The 23965-nt window shown below is 33.9% G+C and overlaps 2 protein-coding genes across 3 annotated transcripts; one reads left to right on the top strand and one right to left on the bottom strand.

Moving 5' to 3' along the window:
* Positions 1 to 450: 450 nt before the first annotated feature.
* On the bottom strand, positions 451 to 15677 carry LOC137407949 (YY1-associated factor 2-like). 2 transcript variants are annotated; one of them, XM_068094343.1, is made up of 5 exons: positions 15579 to 15677; positions 9587 to 9653; positions 6824 to 6955; positions 6389 to 6484; positions 451 to 1143 (listed from the first exon to the last, which is right to left on the bottom strand). In XM_068094343.1, the coding sequence occupies exons 2-5, from the start codon at positions 9619 to 9621 to the stop codon at positions 951 to 953; spliced, it is 456 nt and encodes a 151-aa protein (XP_067950444.1). In that variant the 5' UTR covers positions 9622 to 9653; positions 15579 to 15677; the 3' UTR covers positions 451 to 950. The 2 variants fall into 2 exon arrangements, with proteins under 2 accessions (XP_067950444.1, XP_067950438.1); XM_068094337.1 differs by lacking the exon at positions 15579 to 15677 and having other exon boundaries at positions 9587 to 9678.
* A 214-nt stretch (positions 15678 to 15891) lies between these two features.
* On the top strand, positions 15892 to 23603 carry LOC137385617 (UDP-glucose 4-epimerase-like). Its single transcript, XM_068072114.1, has 10 exons — positions 15892 to 15953; positions 16741 to 16885; positions 18003 to 18100; positions 18645 to 18758; positions 19312 to 19488; positions 19828 to 20008; positions 21151 to 21236; positions 21957 to 22034; positions 22273 to 22387; positions 22821 to 23603. The coding sequence occupies exons 2-10, from the start codon at positions 16759 to 16761 to the stop codon at positions 22871 to 22873; spliced, it is 1029 nt and encodes a 342-aa protein (XP_067928215.1). The 5' UTR covers positions 15892 to 15953; positions 16741 to 16758; the 3' UTR covers positions 22874 to 23603.
* The last annotated feature ends 362 nt before the right edge of the window (positions 23604 to 23965 follow it).

The following is a 23965-nucleotide window of genomic DNA, read 5'->3' as shown; positions in this document are numbered from 1 at the left end:
CAAGTAATCTCTACTTTCTCAATTCTAAAAGTCATCTTTCAATACAGCTAAATCTAAGATGAAATAGTTCTATTGAATATTGTAACATTTGCCTACAAGACCCAAAATAATCTGTAGTGTTGATGATCTGTAATGTTCATCTCATTAAATCTGTGAGCAGAGCTTACCTTATCAACCTCACTCAGAGTAATGTCTAGACTGACATCAAACTAAGCCTTCCATATTTGTCTGTGTTATGTTACAAGTGGTATCAATAAGCAATTATGATGAAGCGTTAGGTTACAAAAGGAAGCCTTAGAAATGAGAAGAGCAAATTAGGCAGGCACGAAGGTTCAGCCCCGCGCTACCTTTGATCCAAGAATGCAACTATTGACTACAAGTAGATTGACCATCACTGATTCGTTGATGGGAGGAAAAACTTCATAAAAATAAATTTGATGAATTGTTCTGATTGGGCTCTTTGCATTTGAATAAACCAATGACTACTGAAAAAATAATATGTAATAAATATAAGTTACAGCCAGTTTAAAACAGCGAGTTCAATCAAATTTCAAATAGCTAATCAACATTTGTAAAAACTTGAGATTTTAATTGACAATACACAACAGCGTGGTAAAATAAAACAAAGAAAATACTATTTTTTGAGTGCTGCAACCTTTCAAATCATGTCATCAGCTAATACATTTGACAGACAAGTAAAATAACTTCTCATGTTTAACTTGTCTATTCTCCACTCACAATGGATCATTATCAATACTATTATCATTATCAATACTATTGTCATACATTGAAATAATATTCTGATAGAAATAAAATTGGGAAATGTCATCTTGTGATAATCCATCATCCTCAACTAGTAAAACCAATAAACTCCCTCGTGCTGTTAGTTGCTATGACTACCGCAGACAATAGAGAAATAAGTGTGACTACAGAGCATTTGTCAGCAAAAACTAGTCACTCAAATCAGTGTCTGAACCGTGGCCGTAGAGAGACATGTCATCAGCGAGGCTGCCATCTAGTCCACTAGTAGATGCATCAGTCATAGCTTTTGGTTTGTAGTCTGTGATAATAACAGTTACATCTCCAGCAGTGACGACCATGTGATGCGCAGTGCTTCTGTCTATGTTTTTCAATCTTGCTGGTCTACAAATAAATTCTAATGCTTTACGAAACAGACAGCTGAAAATTAAGAATATAGCAATAGATAGTAATAGATATAGAGTGCACCATGAATATAGTAATAGATATAGAGTACATCATGAATATAGTAATAGATATAGAGTACACCATGAATATAGTAATAGATATAGAGTACATCATGAATATAGTAATAGATATAGAGTACATCATGAATATAGTAATAGATAAAGAGTGCACCATGAATATAGTAATAGATATAGAGTGCACCATGAATATAGCAATAGATATAGAGTACATCATGAATATAGTAATAGATATATAGTACACTATGAATATAGTAATAGATATAGAGCACATCATGAATATAGTAATATATATAGAGTACATCATGAATATAGTAATAGATAAAGAGTACACTATGAATATAGTAATAGATATAGAGTACATCATGAATATAGTAATTGATATAGAGTACATAATGAATATAGTAATAGATATAGAGTACATCATGAATATAATAATAGATATAGAGTACACTATGAATATAATAATAGATATAGAGTACATCATGAATATAGTAATAGATAAAGAGTACACCATGAATATAGTAATAGATATAGAGTACACCATGAATATAGTAATAGATATAGAGTACACCATGAATATAGTAATAGATATAGAGTAGGGGAGGGTGAGGTAAGTTGAACCTATGTCCAAGTTGAACCACCACAAGATTTGCCTTCTTCTGGATAGCTTAAATCTATTTTATCGATCACATGACTAGCGCAGCGTGATTACATCATTTTCTCTGAATAGTCAGTCAATACAGACTTGCAAGCTAAGCCAAAAATTTACATAAGTCAATTTTACTGCCTAAAAGCAATGATATACAGCCCAAATGGGGCTGTATATCATTGCTAAAAGTGAATATGATGGCATAATAGATTTTTAGGCTGGAAGGCAGACATTCATCTTGGCTGCTGAAAATTTTTTGCTGCTGGATGTCTATTGCACAGAAAACAATTATTGGATATTGTTATTTCAATTGAACGCAAATTTTACCTTTTATTTAATAAATCATCCTTGTTCTTCCTATGGGCAAGTAGAACCAGGGCTGATGGGGTAAGTTGAACATATGTTCAACTTACCCCATCAGGGATATTTTCAACTTACCCCAGATATTTATCTGTGTATATGCATGCATTTGCCCTATTTTTGATGCCTCGAAACTATATAGGCCTACGACAAACAAATCCTGACAACACAAGCCAAGAAGTGATGGATCTTGCTCTACTTGAAGTTGCTGTGGAAACTTCAGTTAGGAAAGTGGCTTTAGCACATGACATAGATCGAATTACCCTAATACCTTATGAGTTGAAGAATGAGCAAACTGTGATCAGCTATTCTGGCACTAGGATACTACACATGATCTTCAGCAATAAATTAGAGAAAGACCTGGTCTCTCACATGAAAGAGCTAACCAATTCTTTCTACGGATTGTCTAAAAATTTAACTTTGGAACTGGCTTATGAATTCGCAGTAAAGAATCAGCTAAAAGTACCACCAAGTATCACCAAGGGAAATATTACCTTGCCTGTCACATGGAAAAAAAAACATTGAACAGAGAAAGAAAGATGAGAAAGTTGGCTTCAATTACTGGCACACTTGTCAAAGAGGCTATTGAGATTAAAAAAACAAAGCAATCACAGCCTAAGGTCTCCTATGTCGAAAGTTATGAAAGGTGTTAAGCACACTGGTCGAGAGTTCTGACACCAACCATGATGAGCCAAAACCTGTGCTATCCGAAAACTCTAGTGACAATGCAATCACAGATGAGAAAGTTCAAGCCAATGACGTTCAAGTGGGAACCTACTTTCTTGTTAAATACACAAGAAAAAAAACCTGTTACAGGCTGCTCAGATTGAAGCCATATCTGGTCAAAAGTATGCTATCGATTCCCTGAAGAGAGTTAGGCACTCCAATCGGTTTATCATGCCCACCACCAAAGATTCTGACACTATTAGAAGTGGCAGAATAGTAAAAGTCCTAAAACCTATTTCAAAGGGCATTACGGGTCGCAACGTTGGTGGTTTCGCCTTTCAAATTGACATTAAAAGCAACAATATACGCTAAATGTAACTTATATTGTCATAGTTTACTGCAAGATATATTATTCTTATTTTAAACTTTGTTTCTTATAACATTATTGCCATATGTTCAACTTACCCCATTAGGTGGTTCAAATTGGAACAGGGTTGGGGGAAGATGAACCGACTAACAACCGTTTTTAAATAATAAACCATAAACAAACTATTATGGCTAATCACTTGTAAAGATGATGCTACATAGCAAACAGTCCTATGTTTCTATTATTAGAGTTTAGGAAAACAAATATCAATATGTAGTGAAAAATCTGCATTTTTGTAAAAATGGTGGCAACTTACCCCGCTCTCCCCTACATCATGAATATAGTAATAGATACAGAGTACATCATGAATATAGTAATAGATATAGGGTGCACTATGAATATAGTAATAGATGTAGTGTGCGATGATATGAATTAAACTTGTTTTATTTTTAAAGTTTGTCAGACTATTGTGAAATTAGGAGCAAGCAGCCAAACCACATAATACCAGCATTGCAGGGAGTAAATAGTTCTGATTCCTTCAATAATCGTATTGAAAAAGAGTTTCAAGAAGGCACAAGATATCATTCAATTCTAAAATCTGCACGCCAAAAACCACGAACTGTAACAATAAGATGACACTATACATTGACGGGGATGATTGTATATAAATAACAAACATTTTAATCGATCAAAAGTCTACATGTGAATTGTAATTTTTACTAATCAAGTGTTGGCAGACAATGGAAACACTAGCTTTCATCCAATGGCTGTGGGCTACTCAGCTGCACACATTTCATCACAACTCAATATTCACTGATTAATAACGCCAATAGGCCAATAGGGTTGACCATCCAGGCTTCCTTCAGATAAATGGACAAACACTACTCGAGGAATTCACTTGAAATTATTTAGGATTATAACGATTACTAACAACGTATAAATAGTAACCTGGTGTACCAGCTACCATCAATATATGAGCATTATTCTAGTTTATGAGTTACACCCAGTATATGAATATTATTCTAGTTTATGAGTTACCCTCAGTATTTGAATATTAATCCAGTTTATGAGCTACAGTTAGTATATGAATATCATTCTAGTTTATGAGTTACACTCAGTATATGAATATCAATCTAGTTTATGAGTTACACTCAGTATATGAATATTATTCTAGTTTATGAGTTACACTCAGTATATGAATATCAATCTAGTTTATGAGTTACACTCAGTATATGAATATTATTCTAGTTTATAAGTTACACTCAGTATATGAATATTATTCTAGTTTATGAGTTACACTCAGTATATGAATATTAATCTAGTTTATGAATTACACTCAGTATATGAATATTATTCTAGTTTATGAGTTACCCTCAATATTTGAATATTAATCTAGTTTATGAGCTACACTTAGTATATGAATATTATTCTAGTTTATGAGTTACACTCAGTATATGAATATTAATCTAGTTTATGAGTTACACTCAGTATATGAATATTAATCTAGTTTATGAGTTACACTCAGTATATGAATATTAATCTAGTTTATGAGTTACCCTCAGTATTTGAATATTAATCCAGTTTATGAGCTACAGTTAGTATATGAATATTAATCTAGTTTATGAGCTACACTCAGTATATGAATATTATTCTAGTTTATAAGTTACACTCAGTATATGAATATTATTCTAGTTTATGAGTTACACTCAGTATATGAATATTAATCTAGTTTATGAATTACACTCAGTATATGAATATTATTCTAGTTTATGAGTTACCCTCAATATTTGAATATTAATCTAGTTTATGAGCTACACTTAGTATATGAATATTATTCTAGTTTATGAGTTACACTCAGTATATGAATATTAATCTAGTTTATGAGTTACACTCAGTATATGAATATTAATCTAGTTTATGAATTACACTCAGTATATGAATATTATTCTAGTTTATGAGTTACCCTCAGTATATGAATATTAATCTAGTTTATGAGCTACACTCAGTATATGAATGTTATTCTAGTTTATGAGTTACACTCAGTATATGAATATTATTCTAGTTTATGAGTTACCCTCAGTATTTGAATATTAATCTAGTTTATGAGCTACACTTAGTATATGAATATCATTCTAGTTTATGAGTTACACTCAGTATATGAATATTATTCTATTTTATGAGTTACACTCAGTGTATGAATATTAATCTAGTTTATGAGCTACACTCAGTATATGAATATTAATCTAGTTTATGAGTTACACTCAGTATATGAATATTATTCTAGTTTATGAGTTACACTCAGTATATGAATATTAATCTAGTTTATGAGTTACACTCAGTATATGAATATTAATCTAGTTTATGAGTTACACTCAGTATATGAATATTATTCTATTTTATGAGTTACACTCAGTAAATGAATATTAATCTAGTTTATGAGCTACATTCAGTATATGAATATTAATCTAGTTTATGAGTTACACTCAGTATATGAATATTATTCTAGTTTATGAGTTACACTCAGTATATGAATATTAATCTAGTTTATGAGCTACACTCAGTATATGAATATTATTCTAGTTTATGAGTTACACTCAGTATATAAATATTAATCTAGTTTATGAGCTACACCCAGTATATGAATATTAATCTAGTTTATGAGTTACACTCAGTATATGAATATTAATCTAGTTTATGAGTTACACTCAGTATATAAATATTAATCTAGTTTATGAGCTACACCCAGTATATAAATATTAATCTAGTTTATGAGTTACACTCAGTATATGAATATTAATCTAGTTTATGAGCTACACTCAGTATATGAATATTAATCTAGTTTATGAGTTACACTCAGTATATGAATATTAATCTAGTTTATGAGTTACACTCAGTATATAAATATTAATCTAGTTTATGAGCTACACCCAGTATATAAATATTAATCTAGTTTATGAGTTACACTCAGTATATGAATATTATTCTAGTTTATGAGTTACCCCACAAGGTTAATTTTAGTTCACAAATACTACTCTAACAAATGAACATGATCATAAGTGAGGGTGATTAATCAATTACATTTAAAATAGACATTTTGTTGAGCCAGAGTTTATTACCAACCTCTTAAACTTTGGCTTTTTCACACTTTTTTCCTTTTTAGTCTGCTGCAAAGATACCTGATGGATAATAGCTTGCTGTTGATTAGTCCTTGGTTTCCTACAGCACCCAAACACAAAGTGTACCTAGAGTATCTTTGCTATATATACTTATATTTATTTACATAGTTAAAAACTTTCATACAGAAAGAGTAAAAAGAGAAACATTTAAAAGGAGAAACTCATTAAGAAGCTGTCAATACAGAACTCCATTATAACCTGAAGCGATGGTGGCCAGGTTTGACATCAATAAACATTAACAAAAAATTAACTAGTAACACTTCTCATAATAATTAATCACCATGTTCTAAAAAGGTAGCAATAATTATCAGCAGCAGAGTGTGATGAGAAGAATAACAGTTCAATGACTCAGCAGATCAGTTAATAAATGCCGACTGACCTGGTAGAGGTGCCTTTACGAGTGTCACACATGGTACATTTGAATGCTTCCACTGAGTTATTAAATGTACAGACACTACAATCCCAGCCATTTGCAGCTTCTTTTGTTGGTTTGCTCACTACTCGCTTTGGTCTGAAACAAGAAACACTAAGTACTGAACAAATTAATTTTCTGACATTCAATGTAAAATTTGAGCGTATATCTGTGCTGAGATTTAAAGTAATTTCCAGAATATGACATCTAAAGTTTTGTAAAACGTAATGATTTAGTAAATCAGCATGTATACATGCAGTTTTCTTTCACATAGTTTGTCTCTCAAGTGATTGCATAATACTACACTGTGTTTTGCCCTTCTTTTTAGTGTTAAAATCATAGATCCCTAAAAAGACTAGGACAAGTGGGAGCAGTTGTAACAGAACAATTTTTTCCAATTAAAAAATAAAATAATAGTACACTGTAAAGCATAAGCTAACATCTTTGGGTCAGGTCTTTAAAAAGTCTCCATGAAAAAGTGTAAGTGATGTGAGGAAAAGGAACTCTGAAACTAGTGAAAGTAAAAAGGTTGCCTGTGATAATTATCAATACTGCATAAAAAATATCCAACACAACAATAATATAAATAAGTTATATTAATTTGTTTGTTTTATTTCACATTGAATCATGACATTATAAGACATAAGATTATAGGAAATTGAGGTGCAATGTGGGCCCATATGCGCAGTAGCATGGCTATTCGAGGCGCAGATCCCGAGTTAACAGATAAGATTGATTGACAATGAAAAAAAAACATGGTTGTCTAAGCAATAGAAATCGGAGCAAATCTGTCCCAGAGAGTCCAGCAAGTACTGCTTTAAAACAGCTCAAAACCATCATGATTATTAATTTTCTTTAGCAAAATTGGCAAGGAATTCCATGCGGATGACACACGATAGGCAACCCGTCTATGGCCACCAGTCGAGGAGGACGGTGGAAGAGGTAATGAAAATAAGGAATGACGAGTGTTGTAATGTGTTGACAAGTTAGTTTGAGATTTAAACTGTGTGAAGGCTAAAAGACATATTCTTAGTTGGTAAAGTTGCTGTATAGGCAAAACACGAGATCTTTCAAGCAAAGGAGTTGACGGAAAATAAGAGTTTTTGTGATATACTATTCTCAGCAATTGCTTCTGAATGACTAAAATTTTGTATAGGTAGCTGATTGGAGCATTTCCCTATGCTTCCAAACAATAAGCTATTTTACTATTAATTAGAGTATTATATAAAAGCAAAAGAGGCATTTTTGGTAAGATCAAAGAGGCTTGGTAAATAAGTCCAAAGCTTTATCGCAGTTGTTTCCTCAATAGTTCTATGTGTCTTTACCAGTTTAGTGTACTATCTATTGTAACGCCTAAAAAATTTATGCTAGCTGTCATTAGTATGTTTTGTCTATTCATGGAAATGTTTTCTGTTATTCAAAATTTATTTTTTGGATTTTGAATAACTATGAAATTAGTCTTGTCAACATTCAATGTTAGTTTGTTTTAGTCACACCAATTTTTTATCGCATTTAATTCTTTGTTAATTATAGTTATATCTTTATTCAAGTTTTTAGCAGTATAAAATAGGTTAGCATCATCGGCAAACTAAATAGTTTTAAATTTATCAGTACTCTTTACAAGATCATTTATATATAACATAAATAGTGTTGGTCCAGGGATGGATCCTTGGGGTACTCCACATTTAATTACTAAAGGTTGGAATATTTTCTGAAATATTATAACACTTTGAAGACAATTTGATAGATAAATTTGAATTAATTTTAAACTTGAATGAAAAAAAATTATTTGCTTAAGCTTATTTACCACAATAGAGTAATCTCAAAAGTGTGTATCAAAGTGTGTATCAAAAGATAGTGTATTAGAAAAGCCTTTGAAAAGTCAAAGAAAATACCTAAAAAAGATAGACAATTGTTTAAAGCTGTAAGTGTACTGTTTGTAAATTCTACCAATGCTTCACGAGTTCCTTTCCCTTTTTGAAATCCAAATTGAGATTCTGCAATGTTTTCTTTAATAGTGTAGTTATAAATTTATTGGTTAATAAGATGCTCAAAGATTTTTGAGAAAACCGGCAGAATAGAAATAGGTCTATAGTTATTAGATAAAATCTTATTGCATTAGTTTTTAAATATGGGTAAAACTTTAGCGCATTTCATTTTTTGTGGGAAAACAAATTGCTTTATACTTATGTTGAATATGTAGGCCAAAGGTTTTGATAACTCAAGTGAACATGCTTTCACTAATTTCGCGGGAATTTCATCTATGCCTTCTGCTTAATGTTCTTATTAGTTTTAAATTAGACTAGCTCCATATTTCTATTATTATCTCTGCTTAAACGGCGTCTGTCTCCTGTATCACCAAAGGTACACCTAAATGCGTCTGTTTTGAAAACAAAAATGTTGCGACAGTAAAATACCATTTTTACTGATTATTATTTTTATTTATTTAATCTCTTACATATAATTTAGTTCTTACATTTAGCTTTTTATATAATTTTTAACGTTTGGTTTTTGAGTTATGCAATTTATTGAAAAAAGTGCAATGTAGCGTTATAAGAAAATTTCCTGCAGACGGTTTTGACACATAATGCCAACATCGAAATGAATTAAATTTGTATGTTGAGCCTTGACTGTATTTAAACTTTGGACTCGACAATCCCAAGTTAAACTTTCTTCACTTTAGTCATTTGGAGTGTGTAGTTACCAAAGTTTTGCGCTTTAGAAACTAACCTGCCAGCTCCTTTCTTGTCTGAAGGAGTGTCCATTAAGAAGTTCTTGTTCGGTATAAAATGAAAGGCTACAAAAAGGCAATTGAAATATGAAGTAAATATGCATTTGCATTTTGGAGACTTCCACTCTTAGTGCTACAACCATATGTTGTTCTCATCAGCGACAAATGTTTCTAAACCAACAAAACTTTCGTGTTGCTGTGAAGACTAAATCAAGTAGAAACATGCAGTAGAGTGTGTGCTACCCAAAAAAACTTTATCAAAAACATTGTCTTAGAAATGTGAGAATATCGAGATGGAGACTACTTTAATGGCAGCTTTTAGGAAGTGTTCTGCAATGCAATTTTGCAAGCCAAATTTCACTATATTGCACAACCAAATGGCATATCATGATATTGTGCATGTACATATTTTGAATCTAGCGCTTAGAATTTTTACTTGAACCTTATTTGTTTCAATTGTAAAACATTCTTAGCAATGCTATTTCTTCCTTATATATAATTTATGAAACAAGGAATAATTTACATGATTCGGAAGTACCCAATTGAAAGAGCAATATGGCCTTTTGTGATATCTCTGTTAGCAAAGAGTATTAAAACATTAAGCATCCCCAGCTCAAAGAGCACACATAATAATGTAAGGTGGTATTAAGCAAAACAATGTAACCTATTAAAAAGGCTGCAGAATATTTAAAATGAATTGGTACTGTTTTGATGAGAAATAATAAAGAAATCTTGTTTTTGAGTATCAATTTAACTCCATTTTCCTCTCGATGCACTACACTTTTTATGTCCATAATGACATTTGCTGTTAATATTTTCCACTGCTTAGCTATTGATTCTGTGAGAGACCTTTAATGTTCTTTCTTTGTGATTGTTTCATTTGTTTTCAAGCAGGTAGGCTTGTAATTGGCATTTGCTAAGCTGAAATGTATTTTAACCTTTGAGAAGGGAGAAAGTGTTAGCCCGAATGATGGTCTTGAGCAGGGCTCAATACCATCCCTGTTATTGATGCAGGTCTCGGTGCCACTACATTCCTAGTGGTACTCGCTGTCCAGTCAGTTTCGCTTATCATTGGATAACAGAGGTTGAAAGCAGATACGCTGTCACAGAAAAATAAGCTCTAGCAGTAGCATTGAGATGTGAGCGGTTCAACTAGTATTCATACGGGTTAGTTCTTATGATGGAGGTTGACCACAAACCCTTGATCTCTCTACTTTCATTAATTCAAAAACTTTCACGAAAATTCCAGACAAAATGCTTTGGTTTAAACTGCGATTGATGAACTACTACTCTCTGTCAATTGTGTATGTTCTAGAATCTAAGCAACATATAGCAGGCATTCTGCCAAAAATCAATGGTCTGTCTTCTGCCAGTGCTGTGCAGTTCATTGGGTAAGTAGAGCACTCCAATGAAGCATTCATACCAAAACTCTCAACAGTAAAGCGTATTCAATACTCCCAAAACAGTGACCTGATAATGTAGAAGTTGATAGTTTTGTAGACAAAAGTGGCCTCTTTTCAAATAATTGTGCCAGCCACAGTCAAATCAAAACACCTACACGAGTTACACAAGACTCTGTGATGACAAAGAGAATATACAAGATGAGAAACCGCAGTGTGCACAAATTCTCACTCATACTTTATAACTAGTTCTGCTGGGGGAAACAACTTGATGAAGCAGGTCAAATAGAGCTGATGACAAAAATGCTATTGTGGATCTCATTTAACTATGGAACAGTACTGGTGGACTAGAACAGATACAGAGGTTGAGTATGCTATTGGCCATTGTTTAAAATGCCAGTTAAATGGCAAATTCGCTGAGAGAAGGCAAGCCGCTCTACAACCAGTAGCTTTATCAACTGTGGTCTGGAAAAAGCTTGCAATTGATATTATTGGTTCTTTCAGTAGAGAATCTCTTAATTCTAAGTATGCTACAGTACCTATGGACTATTATTCAAAATGGTCAGGGGTTGAATTTAGTGCCAATGTCACCAATAACTCCATTAGCGACAATCGGAGGAGTGTATTTGCAAAAAAAGGGTTCCCTCAAGATATTGTTTTAGGCAATGAAGTGCTCACAGTTCATTTCGACAACTTACAGATAGTCTGTCAAGTCTTTTACCCTTGTACTTATTTACATATCGAAGTATCATGCTCAAGCTATTGGTCTCGCTGAAAGATTCAACAAAACTGTAAAGTCAACTTTGCTTACATTAACAGATGCTACATTTATAAAAAGAAAAGAGAAGTGAACTGACTTTTTAGGAATCTACCATGATACTGTACATGCAACGGCTGATGTGTCACATAGTCAACTACTTCGTGGTCGTAGAAGGTGTTCTGCATTGTATGTGGCATTACCAGGATCAGATCTTCCAACCTTAGTTGATCAATCAAAACTTCGAGAGCGTGTGCAAGCTTAGCAGAAATACCAAAAAGTCTATGCAGATCGTAGGCTATCTGCTGAAGGGCCACAGTTTGTTGAAAGAAATTGGGTGAGATGCAAAAACCCTTTGATATTCTATACTCAGCACAGTGAGCCACAGAAAATTGAAACTTAGCTGGAGTTGTAGCAAACTCAGATGCTAGTAACAATAAAAAAAACAGCTAAGTGTGTGGTGAATATTAGTCCATACCTTGATATTCTGACCCTGAAACTACTGTACGCTCTCAATATGTTTCTAAGCCGCCAGCCTATTCAAAAGATTAGGTATGTGACAAAAATACAATTTAATACCATAATTGCATATCTAATTAGGCTAAATGCTAACTACATAATTATGCACTAGTTTAGAGATATCGAACAAGTTTTGTTCAAAGCCTTCATATTTTCTTCCCAGTTTGAATTTGAACTGTTTAAAAAATCGATTGTTTAAAAATTTTTTTGAAAGTTCAAAATGTGTAGAATCATTGTTTTTTTAGGAGAGAATGTGTAAAATCCTCTGCTATGTGTTACTCTGTATTATGTTATCACTAGTTGAATGCTTGGCAACGCCCGGTTAATGAAAAATTAATTTTTATTAAACATGTGCTACATTTTATTTACCATTCTAACTTTTTAACTTCATATTATGAGAAAAATGTTTTTGTGCAGTTTAACTGAATTATTAAAAAAAGCAAACAACTGTAAAGGTTTTTAAACTTTTCAAACGACTGTAACTTCTAAATTTCATATCATGAAAGAAGTGTTTTGTTGAAACAAATTAGGAGAAAAAATAAAACTTTTAAAGGTGATTAAATGTAAATGTGAAATCATTAGCAAGTAATTGCAAAATATAATCTGTTTTGCTATGATTACAATAAAAACTATTTGGTATACGAGTATATGATTTTAGGTCGTTTTAGTGTTGGCATCATAAGACGAAAATATCGTATATGTGTATAGAGTGGTATAGAAACCTATAGTAATTATTGAATGCAATCACTGCCTGGTAAAAATCAATATCATTATAAAAGTAGTAAGAAAACGATATGTTAACCTTAGTAACTATAGTTACCTACAATAACTTTGTTGCATTTTGTGGTTATGATCTGCAAGAAAATGTAACAATACAATGTACTACGAGCAGAGTTGTTACCTTCAAGTAAATAAACGTCATGTAACATAAATGCTGAATCTAACTCATATGAATTTAGCTTACTAAAAGCATACTTGAAGGAAGTCTTAGTATGCTTTTTCGAAAACTTTTAATTTAAATTGTATTACTTATTTGTTTGCAAACCTGTTTTTACCATAACGGATGACGCTTAACTGAGACACAATCGCCAAATTTTAATTTTGAAAGAAATTATTGGCGATATTGTTTTGCAGACAACAAATTAGCCTTAGTAAAAGAGTACAAAAAAGCATCGTGTTTCATAGAGTTAATAGAGTCATAGAAATTCAATTAATACATCATTTAGCATGGGCACTCGGGAAAAGGTTGTATACAGTATATAATAAACTATTAATCGTAAGGGCTTTAGTAGACTCGTAGTTAGACAATTGGATTGACAGTTAGACAATTTTCGTGTGTTCAAATCTAGCAAGATGAAAAATTTTAATTCCAGGATTTTAATAGAGCTATAGCTGGACACACCGAAGGACATACACACAGACAAACTTTAAGATTTATAGATTATTTTTTCTTACTTTAACATTTTATGTTTTTATTGGTTTCAGAAATGCTGTACAAGCTCCTGCTCATTTATGGTGATATAATATTAAAGAGCTCATACTAACACTACCTGCTAATATACCTGACTTCTATGAACACTACACATGTGGGGTGCATCTGTACAACAGAACAATACCTCATAACGTCAACAGATACAAGCCTTTCCCAACTCAAAATATATTTGCAGCCTCGTATCAGTAGGAATGTTACCACAAAGCTTGGACGCATAAATATGCCTAAATCTACAGGTATATATATTCGAATCTGTCCAATACGCCCGAGGGCATTATATGAACATAAAATTTGAGATAAAATGATTGATAAGAACGCTAAAACCTAATTTGTTGCAACACTAAGATCGTATTAAAAACTGAGGGAGTCATCAACGCCCTGACCCACAACATTCGGTGCCATTCTATTATAAAAAGAGTGCCTATATTGGTCTATCCTAAAATGTGGGTGGACTACTCCATGACGGGTTTGGTGGGATGGGTTAAAAGAGATATAGTTATTGAGGTCTAGTTCATATAGACCAAACTCAATTCTTTTTAAAAATTTCAAATCCAAATCTTCTCTTCTATCTTTTAGTTCTTGGATGTTATTTACACGCATGCACTCTGTGACACTATCCATAGGCCCGAGTCTGAAAATCCATCGAACCCCCCGTCTTTGAATTGTTTCTAATTTGTCAGTTAAGCCTTTTGCGTGCGGTGACCATACCTGACAGGCATATTCGAGTAATGGTCGAACAATTGTGTTATAGGCGACAATTTTTGTTGATATGCTTGCATTAAAAAGGCAGCGTCGGATAAGTCCGAGTGCCTTATTACTTTTCTTAGTAATGTTTAAAATATGCTCGTGCCACTTGATGTCGCTTTGTATGAAAACCCCCAAATATTTCAGACCATTCGCCTGTGGTATAAAAATTCCGTTCATAAAAAGTTTAAAATCTGGTGTCGACCTGCCCACCTGCATGTGGATACACTTTTCTGGATTAAATGTCATGCCCCACTGTGTGGCCCAATGCTGTAATGCTGTAACGTTAGTCTGCAAAGCCAGCTGGCTGGTGTTTGTCAAATCCATGCACAGCAGAGTATCATCGGCATACAGTCGACAGTCAGCGTCTTTCACACAGAGTGGCAAGTCATCGATGTAAAGAATAAACAATAGGGGTCCCAGCACTGAGCCCTGAGGTACTCCTGATTTAATACTAAAATTATGTGATGTATAACCATTCACTTGAACCACAGAAGCTCTGTTTCTGAGCCACGCTTCTATCCATTTGAGGGTACCTGTATCAAATCTGTAAGCCTTCAATTTGTGTATTAAAAGTTGGTGGGGCACCTTGTCGAAGGCCTTTGCAAAATCAAACGAGACTATGTGATACTCTCGGCGTTCTGCCAGTGCTTTAGAAGCAAAATGTGTAACATCCAATAATTGGGTGGTAGTGCTAAAATGTTTGCGAAAGCCGTGCTGATTGTCACTTAAAAGGTTAAGACTGGTTTAAAGGTGCAGGCCTGTACTGGTTAAAAGGTTAAAAGGTGCTGTTGTTACTTTCGTACAATTAAAATACACTCTATTTTGAGACTTGAACATTAACCAATGTTCTAATAATAATAAATAACAGTTATTAAATTAAAATAATAATTAAACAATGAGTCGTATGGGCAGCAACTCATTTTAGAAAATAAATATCACATGAAGCTTAGCATATCAGTGATAAGTATATGACAAATACTTGAGTCCCAATGAATCTTGAATCGGAAGGTAATGCTAAAACAATATTTGAATATAAAACACCCCGATAGCTAAAGATACAGCAAAAACCAGCTTACAGCTAATGAGTATATAATTGCATTTACACAAGATTTTGAAAATTTTTAGACAAATCGGTTCCAGACACAAAAGTATTTCAAACGTACTCGCTAAGTGTGCCCAAGAACCTATTCAGAAAATACAAGTACAGGTACATATATTACAAGCCGAATAGTGAAAGTTGTTTTATAGCTCGTGAATTGCTGGTTACAATTTTGTTTTTGACATAGTCGATTGAATGTGTGTATTGAGTATGAGTATTGTGAGGAAAACAGACCCTTCGAAACAGATAGACTGTAGTTCCAAAGCTATTCTCATCTTTACTTTTTGTCTCCACGTCCGCAAACACCGCTTAGGTCAGGCCACACAATTAATTCAAAGTCATACATTATACGGTAATGGCATGCCTATTTGTAAAATGGTATCAACTAAAACTGTTTGAAATAAGCACATTTGCTTCTATTTTTGCTTAAAATACAGTTTTATCTGAAAGATTATTGTATGTTCTCCTAAGGTATTCAATTTTCTTTCCACTTTGTAAATTTGTGCATTGATTATTGTTTAGTTTTGCGCTTTCAATCTTTGCGACCAGTTATGTTTTTATTACTAAATACTGTGTATTATCGGCAGATGTGATTTACTGTATCCAGCTTATTTTGTGTCCAGCAGTAAATTACTACTGGAAACAAGTTTTATTTCTGGATACAAAATATTAGTTTTCTCAGATGTATTTTGATTCCTGCTGTCATTATGCTATAGTTACATGCCATTGTTTTAACTAGAATCATTGGCGACTGATTCAATTTTGTGCAGGCCTGTACCGTTACCACAGTTCAGTTAAAGTTAGTTGAAAGGCCACATTAATGCAATGTTATGTATAAACTGCAATTAGTAGCATGGTTTATTGACCTTTGCCACTGCAAGATAGCAGCACACCAGGTGTGTGATAACGTGACGTTGCTGATTTCAAATAGCCTTAAGGCTGATTTTAGCTTTATTTAGAGAAACGCTGATAAACCTGGCAAACTATGAAAGGTTTTGGTCTTCAGGCAAACTAAGAATACATATAATCAAGTAATTAAATCGATCATAACTAGTTCATTTCTATCATATGTCAAAAAGCCTTTTGGCTGAACCTGCTGATTCTCTGCTAACCAATGCATCATTTTTGCTTCTCAATAGGAAAAAAGATACAAAGTTATGTCTAACAGGAAGACTATCTTGATTACTGGAGGAGCTGGCTACATTGGAGTACACTGCATCGTGTCTCTTGTCAAAGCTGGATACAAGCCTATTGTGGTTGATAACTTGTATAATGCTACTTCAGGTGTCATAGAATTTCCTTCATCTGTTTGCTTACCATTCCACTGCTCAGTAGAAAAAGTATGGCATACGTACATGGCTCGTTAGGATATATCAACTTTGATTTTGAGTTTAATGAAATTCAGATAATCATAATTATTTTACTGGCCTTTTCAAGGTAGAAAATACTCGTATGCTATTTTAGAATAACAATAGCAATAACAAATCTGTTTAACAGTATCAATTAAGATTTTCATCGATTGCATAAGAAAACTGCATTTCCTTTAACTCTTGTGTGAACAGAAGTTTATGGCTACTCATTGGTCTAATGAATAAAATGTAATATCTATAGAATTTAGTAGTTTTTTATAGAATAGTATAAAATTTAAGCATTGCAGACTTGTAAATTATTGTTTACAGCATAATGCAGATTAGAATGACTTAGAAAGTCATAACTTGTCATAGAATAGAGCCATGTTGTGCAGAATATGTAGACCTCTTATGTCTAAAGTATAGACTTGTTGTGTCTAAAGTATAGACTTGTTGTGTATAAGGTATAAACCTGCTGTGTATAAAGTGTAGATCTGTTGTGCATAAAGTATAGACTTGTTGTGTACAATGTATAAACCTGTTGTGTATAAGGTATAGAGCTGTTGTGTATAAACCTATTGTGTCTAAAGTATAAACCTGTTGTGTATAAAGTATTGACCTGTTGTGTATAAGGTATAGACCTGTTGTGTCTAAAGTATAAACCTGTTATGTATAATGTATAGAACTGTTGTGTATAAAGTGTGGAGCTGTTGTGTATAAGGTGTAAACATTTGGTGTATAAATTTTTTGCAGAACAGTTTTTCTTTTGCAGCATTTATTGGGACTCTCTATGTATAGATGTTAAAACATGGTATTCCAATTATTCTGTAACAGTTTAACAACCAATTTTTACCAGTTGAACAATAATCTGTTACCCAATAAATCGGCATTGAATTACAAAGTGGTGACTGGAGAAGCATTAAGTACTTTAGAGCAGCATAGGATGATGTAGCATTGGGTGAAGTAGCATAGAATAATTTAGAGGGATAAGTTGCTGCCCACTCTTGTCATATTTAGGTTCTTTTAGTTCCAATTCTAAAGCTATGTTTTAGATGCATTAAAGGCTGTTGAGGCAATAATTGGTGAACAAGTTCAATTTTACAATCTTGATGTACTAGACAAGGAGGCACTTGCTAAAGTGTTTCAAGAGGTCAGTCATATCATTGTCTCTGGAGAAGTGAGTTCATCACTGCATTTCAAGCACTTGCTTAACATGTCATAAAAGCAGTATCATGCACTTTGTTTTCGGGGCAGAGTAGTAGATATGTACATGTGTAAAGAATGTCTGCGGGACACCTGTACTTAGCTCTGCGCTCAGCTAGTAGAAACAACGCCATATGTTCAGATCAATACATATATTTTGCTTCTCTTGAGATACAGTAAAACAACATGTACTCTGACTAGCCGTGTCCCTTTTTTGTCTTTATATCTGGTCAAGAGCTTTGGCTCTGCCTCCTCCCAAATCGATCTCGGATCAGTCGTAGAGCTGAGCCGACCTGAGTTGCATCGGCTGTTGAGGTTTTATTTAGCCTACCTTCCGCCACACATGTATATTACCAGTAAAATAACTATATTCTTTCTATACTGTAGTGTGTCAAAATCAAAATCATTTTAATGATTATTAGCTTGTGAATATTTAGCAAAGAGGAAACATCTACATTGTTATATAACACTTCTTTATACTCTGATTATAGAATGAAATATTTGCTGTCGTACACATGGCAGCATTGAAAGCTGTTGGGGAGTCTTGTGCTATGCCCCTCAAATACTACCATGTCAATGTCAGTGGGACTATTATTCTTATGGAGGTAAGGCTAGATATGGTTTGTTAAAAACCTTGACATTGGTGCTTTTGCATAACTATTTTGTCATTACTGAGAGCCATCTGGGAGTCGACAAAATAAACATGGAGAATGTGTTTTTTATTTTGACACATCTCTCATTCATTCCTTTCTGACACTCAAATTATCCAATATTTGATTTTGATTGATTGCATGTTTGATTAATGTACCAAATATGTGACAGTACAGAATGCTAATAAGCACCAAATATGCGGCGGTGCCAGCGATCAAGGAGTATTGGTCATGATGCAACATTTTTATATAATTTTTTAATTTTAGCAGTTTGTCCACTTAACTGACTAGGAGGGGTTACGAGACAATCCCCCTCACCAAAACCTTCCAACTCAGATGCTTTTTAACAACAACAGATTCAATGTTTACTTTACTGACCAAGCTTATTACTCAACTTGCAAACTAAGGAGTTATGCTCTCTTTTTTCCGTGATTGATACCACTTCCAACCATACTTATAACTATAGTATCAATTGTGCTTGGACTCGTCCAAACCTTTTTATCTGCAGGTAATGAGAGAAGCTAATGTAAAGAATTTGGTCATGTCTAGTTCTGCAACTGTTTATGGTACACCACAGTACCTGCCTATCGATGAGAAACACCCTGTGGGCGGCTGTACCAACCCTTATGGCAAGACTAAGCTTTTCATGGAGGAAATCATGCAAGATGTGTATGCATCAGATAAGGTAAACTATCCAGTGTCACTCTGACATGACATTGGTACACAGGCTGTTTTTCACCATGTTTTAGTGGTTAATTATTCCAGTAGCTTGTAGGTATGATTGGTCGACAGCCAGATTTTATCTTCAGACACCATTGTTTTGGCCAACAACTTGAAAACAATTTAAAAATAGTTCATTGGAGCTGTGAGTTTTGTGTCACTTTTATTTATAATAACTCTATCTTAGTCGCAGTCAAAAGTGCCTGCTAAAATATATTTGCTTGGTCAGTTTTTATTTGTGACATATGAAATGTTTGTACGCCGGTGGTCAGAGCTCAGCTGTAGATATATCCTGTACTTGCAGGAGTGGAACATAATAGTGTTGCGCTACTTCAACCCTATCGGATCACACGAGTCGGGCACTATCGGAGAGGATCCAAAGGGCATCCCTAACAACCTGGCACCTTACATCTCACAGGTAGCTGTTGGCCTAAGGGAACAACTCAGTGTTTTTGGAGACGATTATGACACACCCGATGGCACTGGTAATACCTCCATTGACTCTCTCAAAACCCTCGTTACATGATAGTATTAAAGCTTTTAGTGCACTGTTTAGTGCAGCTATCTCCAATTTTTCACATTTATATGAATTATTGTTTATTTATATACATATTATATATTTATTTACATATATATATTTATACATATTTATTTATATATCATTGTAATACAGATTCTATGTAATATTTTAATTAATAGAGTGACAGCACATAATTGGTGCAAACATGATATCTAAGTCACAAAGTAGTTTGTTACCTCTCAGTGTTTTAATAAGTAAATACAGATATGATAGTTTGCGCCTAAAGTAGTATATAGAATATTGTGTAGAAAAATATGTCTCAAACAGCCAGTTGCTGTAATCATAATAGGCTTACCCTGTATCATACATATCTGTAATAGTAAATCTTTGGTATGTGTCATATGTGGAATAGAGGGTTTATAGCATGTATCATTGGGCTTTCTTGAAGTTGTGCACCAAGTTTATTACACATTGATATGTAGCTGAACCTATTACCATGTATCATATATGTAGTAGGCTGGCTTTAGCACGTATAACATATGTAGCAGAGTGCTCTTAATATGTACCACATGTGTGGTAAAGTGCTTTTAATGCATTTTACTGTATGTATAGTAGAGCACCTTTGGCATGCATCAAAAGTGTAGTAGAATGTGTAGCTTCGTATGTATGTTTCCATTGCAGCCTGTCTAAGCACACGGTACTGTATGCCCATGTAATGCTTTGGTCCGCTCGTTTCTGCTTAATAACATTCTCAATTCTCGTACTTTCTAGCTGCCTCTTTGTGTAGCAACAGTGCAAAACAGTGAAGAGTGTTGCTTACAAAATATCTAAGAGAGCCAAACTGTTTTGCTAGTCTAATCCATTACAAATCGCTGTTGAGCTCATATCTGTTTACTTTGTCAAATACAGCTGAGAATTTAAGGACTTTCGGTAATGTCACTTGTGAGGCCATACATGTGCAGCCTAATAAAAAACCTTCAATGTCTTGTTATTCAATTTAACCTCATTTTCAGCTTGTTTTGCAAATGACTCCTGCAACTAGTTTACGGTGTTAATGTGATATGTAATCAGTGATGTTGCCCCTTGAGTGATTTACTGTATGAACAGGTGTTAGGGACTACATACATGTCATGGACCTAGCAGAGGGTCACTCATGTGCTGTAAAAAAGATTACCGAAAAGCCAGGTTTGAAGGTGAGTATCAATTCAAGGCATGCAGCATTGCAAAGTTATATTATGATTTTCACAAAGTTTATTTCAGCATGCTATCTAATTTCATGCACAGGTGTGTATTATAATGATATTTAAAATGAACCAAACTTGTGATACTACTATTAACTTGACTGCTGCTATAAAAGGAACACCCTCTCTATTTGCTCCTTTCATGCGCCTGTGCTGCCAGTTTTTGTTTGTGTAGGAATATCAGTTTAAATCTTCTAAGAAATCTTTATAAAACACCCTCACTAGTGCTCACCATAACTAGTACTCACCATAACTAGTACTCACCCTAATTAGTACTCACCCTAACTAGTACTCACCCTAACTAGTACTCACCCTAACTAGTACTCACCCTAATTAGTACTCACCCTAACTAGTACTCACCCTAATTAGTACTCACCCTAACTAGTACTCACCCTAATTAGTACTCACCCTAACTAGTACTCACCCTAATTAGTACTCTCCCTAACTAGTACTCACCCTAATTAGTACTCACCCTAACCAGTACCCACTCTAACTAGTACTCACCCTAACTATTACACATCTCAGCTAAAAAAACTGAGTCCCTCCTGTTACTCTTCTTTATCTTCTAGAAATATGAAGATCTTCTTTTGCCAGATACAGACATATGTCTGACGTGCTACTCGTAATACTTGCTAGCATTGTATTGTTATTTAAAAATATTCTCTGTTGTAGATTTACAACCTTGGAACTGGTCAGGGATACAGTGTTTTACAGCTACTCAAGGCCTTCGAGAAGGCCACTGAAAAAAATGTAAGCTGCTTTGGTGACCAAAAAGTTTTCATTGTTTGTATTCCTCACCTGTTTGTATTCCTCACGGTAATAACATGCCTCGAGCTACTGTATATTGTGTGCTTTCAGCTGTTACTCGTCTTTAACCTTTGGCTGTCCATCGTAATGAGCTCACTTACGTAGTCTTCCGATATCAACTAGTTTCCGGATGTCCTGTTGGTGATGTAAATAATAACGAAAACATCCTTATACTCTTCAGATACCATATAAGGTGTGCCCAAGAAGGGCTGGTGACATAGCGGCCGGCTACGCTGATCCAAAATTGGCTGAAGAGGAAATGGGATGGAAGGCTGAGAAAGGCATAGATGACATGTGTAAGTAGTATAGCCCCTGCCACTTTCCCATTGTTTTGTTGGCTGTTTGACCCTTTTGGTTGTTGGTGTATATTGTATAGCCGATCGCTCTCTTTGTTTATCAGTGGTAACACTGCAGTGTGATTGCAGCATTCAGGAGTTTACTGAAAATTGGTTTTTTGGAAAAAATTTTGTAACATTTGATTGATAGGGTTTTGGTTAGAGCATTTATCAATCATGAATTATATTAAAATATCAGTTTCTTTTTCCTTCCCTGACTACTTCAATCTACACTGTACAGGGTGAAATTTTAGCTTTGCTATTTCTTGAGGACTTTCCATGTTTGGCTATTGCAGTTATGTATTTCTTATGTGAATTTCGTTGGAGAATCACTCAATTCTATGAGTTTAATGAATACCTTTTTCCTAGCAACTTGTGTGTAAATGTGTTGCAGGTACTGATATGTGGCGATGGCAATCAAAAAATCCCAATGGCTACTCATCATAGAAAAACCAAACTTGACTGCTCCCACAGTTTTCTAGACCCTTCAAGCCTCTTCATCATCTTCACTAAAATCCAACCATCTGAAACAATTAGTTCTGATGGTGCTTTTTCTAAATTTCTATATACTTGCATTTTTGTGAGATTAAAAAGACAGCCAGTTAAATATATTTAAATACAGGTACAAAATCAGTTTGTAAATCTTTATCCATAGATATAATTGCTTGTTAACAAATTCTTAATTGCTTTAATTTTTTCAAATACTCTACATTATCTGCATACTGGTATATTAGTTGTGAATATGAAAAATTTGTTGATGCTCAAATTAGAGTTCACGTATGCATTTTTCAAGGAGGTGATTCTCCTAATGATGCCCCGCTATACATTCCAAATACTTGGCCTTGTCATCAGTCACCATCACTTATGGAAAAATGTGTGCAAGTTTTTTATTCATCAAACAAGCATTTGTTTGACTTCTACTAAAACAATGTGATTTTTCATTTACTTTTTCACAACATCATCTCTTTGGTTGTTTCAAACAATTTTTGTTACAATGCTTATTGGTCATTTTTCCGTGCTTCAGACTTATCCCAACCTCTCCGAGTGAAAGCTCTCTATAAACTGTTACCTGTTGATTTTTGTTTGTTTCCTTCTATAAGTTTTTTTCAGAACAAATGGCAGTAAACTATATTACTATTTAGAATATAGCCTAACGTTGGGTGTCACACCAAATTAATATTCTTGTACACTATTTCTTTCATACCCATAGCCCTTCTTGTGGGCCTTCATCAAGTCTTTAGCGGACATTTTATAACTTAGTTTCTCAAGCGCTTACAGTGTCCGATTTAGGGGTTTTATGTGTAGAAGATGTAGATGTTAAAGTAGTACAGTGGGCATATATTTTTAGCATTAATTTTAATATATGTGCTAAGACATAATATCCATAGTTAGTATCTTCTCCATGTTTATTCCGGTTTTCCCTATTTGTGTTAATAAAGCAACGGAATGCGAACTTACATTTTGCCTTAGTAAATGTTTTGCTTTGTGCTCTCTGTGGTAGATAAAGTCGACAAAATGCCGATGCCTGGCCCAATTATG

This window comes from Watersipora subatra, chromosome 1 (genome assembly GCF_963576615.1).
Source record: "Watersipora subatra chromosome 1, tzWatSuba1.1, whole genome shotgun sequence".
NCBI classification, from domain to species: Eukaryota; Metazoa; Bryozoa; class Gymnolaemata; order Cheilostomatida; family Watersiporidae; genus Watersipora; species Watersipora subatra.
This window is presented reverse-complemented; position numbering and strand designations above follow the sequence as displayed.

What these genes read in the sequence shown, in the direction of transcription:
- LOC137407949 (XM_068094343.1), bottom strand. Translation starts at nt 9,621, where the DNA reads ATGGACACTCCTTCAGACAAGAAAGGAGCTGGCAG. An exon ending in GACAAGAAAGGAGCTGGCAG is followed by an intron (nt 6,956 to 9,586) that starts GTTAGTTTCTAA and finishes TTCTTGTTTCAG; the next exon opens with ACCAAAGCGAGTAGTGAGCA. An exon ending in AAAAAGCCAAAGTTTAAGAG is followed by an intron (nt 1,144 to 6,388) that starts GTTGGTAATAAA and finishes ATTTATTTGTAG; the next exon opens with ACCAGCAAGATTGAAAAACA.
- LOC137385617 (XM_068072114.1), top strand. Translation starts at nt 16,759, where the DNA reads ATGTCTAACAGGAAGACTATCTTGATTACTGGAGGAGCTGGCTACATT. An exon ending in GGACTATTATTCTTATGGAG is followed by an intron (nt 18,759 to 19,311) that starts GTAAGGCTAGAT and finishes TTTTATCTGCAG; the next exon opens with GTAATGAGAGAAGCTAATGT. An exon ending in TGACACACCCGATGGCACTG is followed by an intron (nt 20,009 to 21,150) that starts GTAATACCTCCA and finishes CTGTATGAACAG; the next exon opens with GTGTTAGGGACTACATACAT.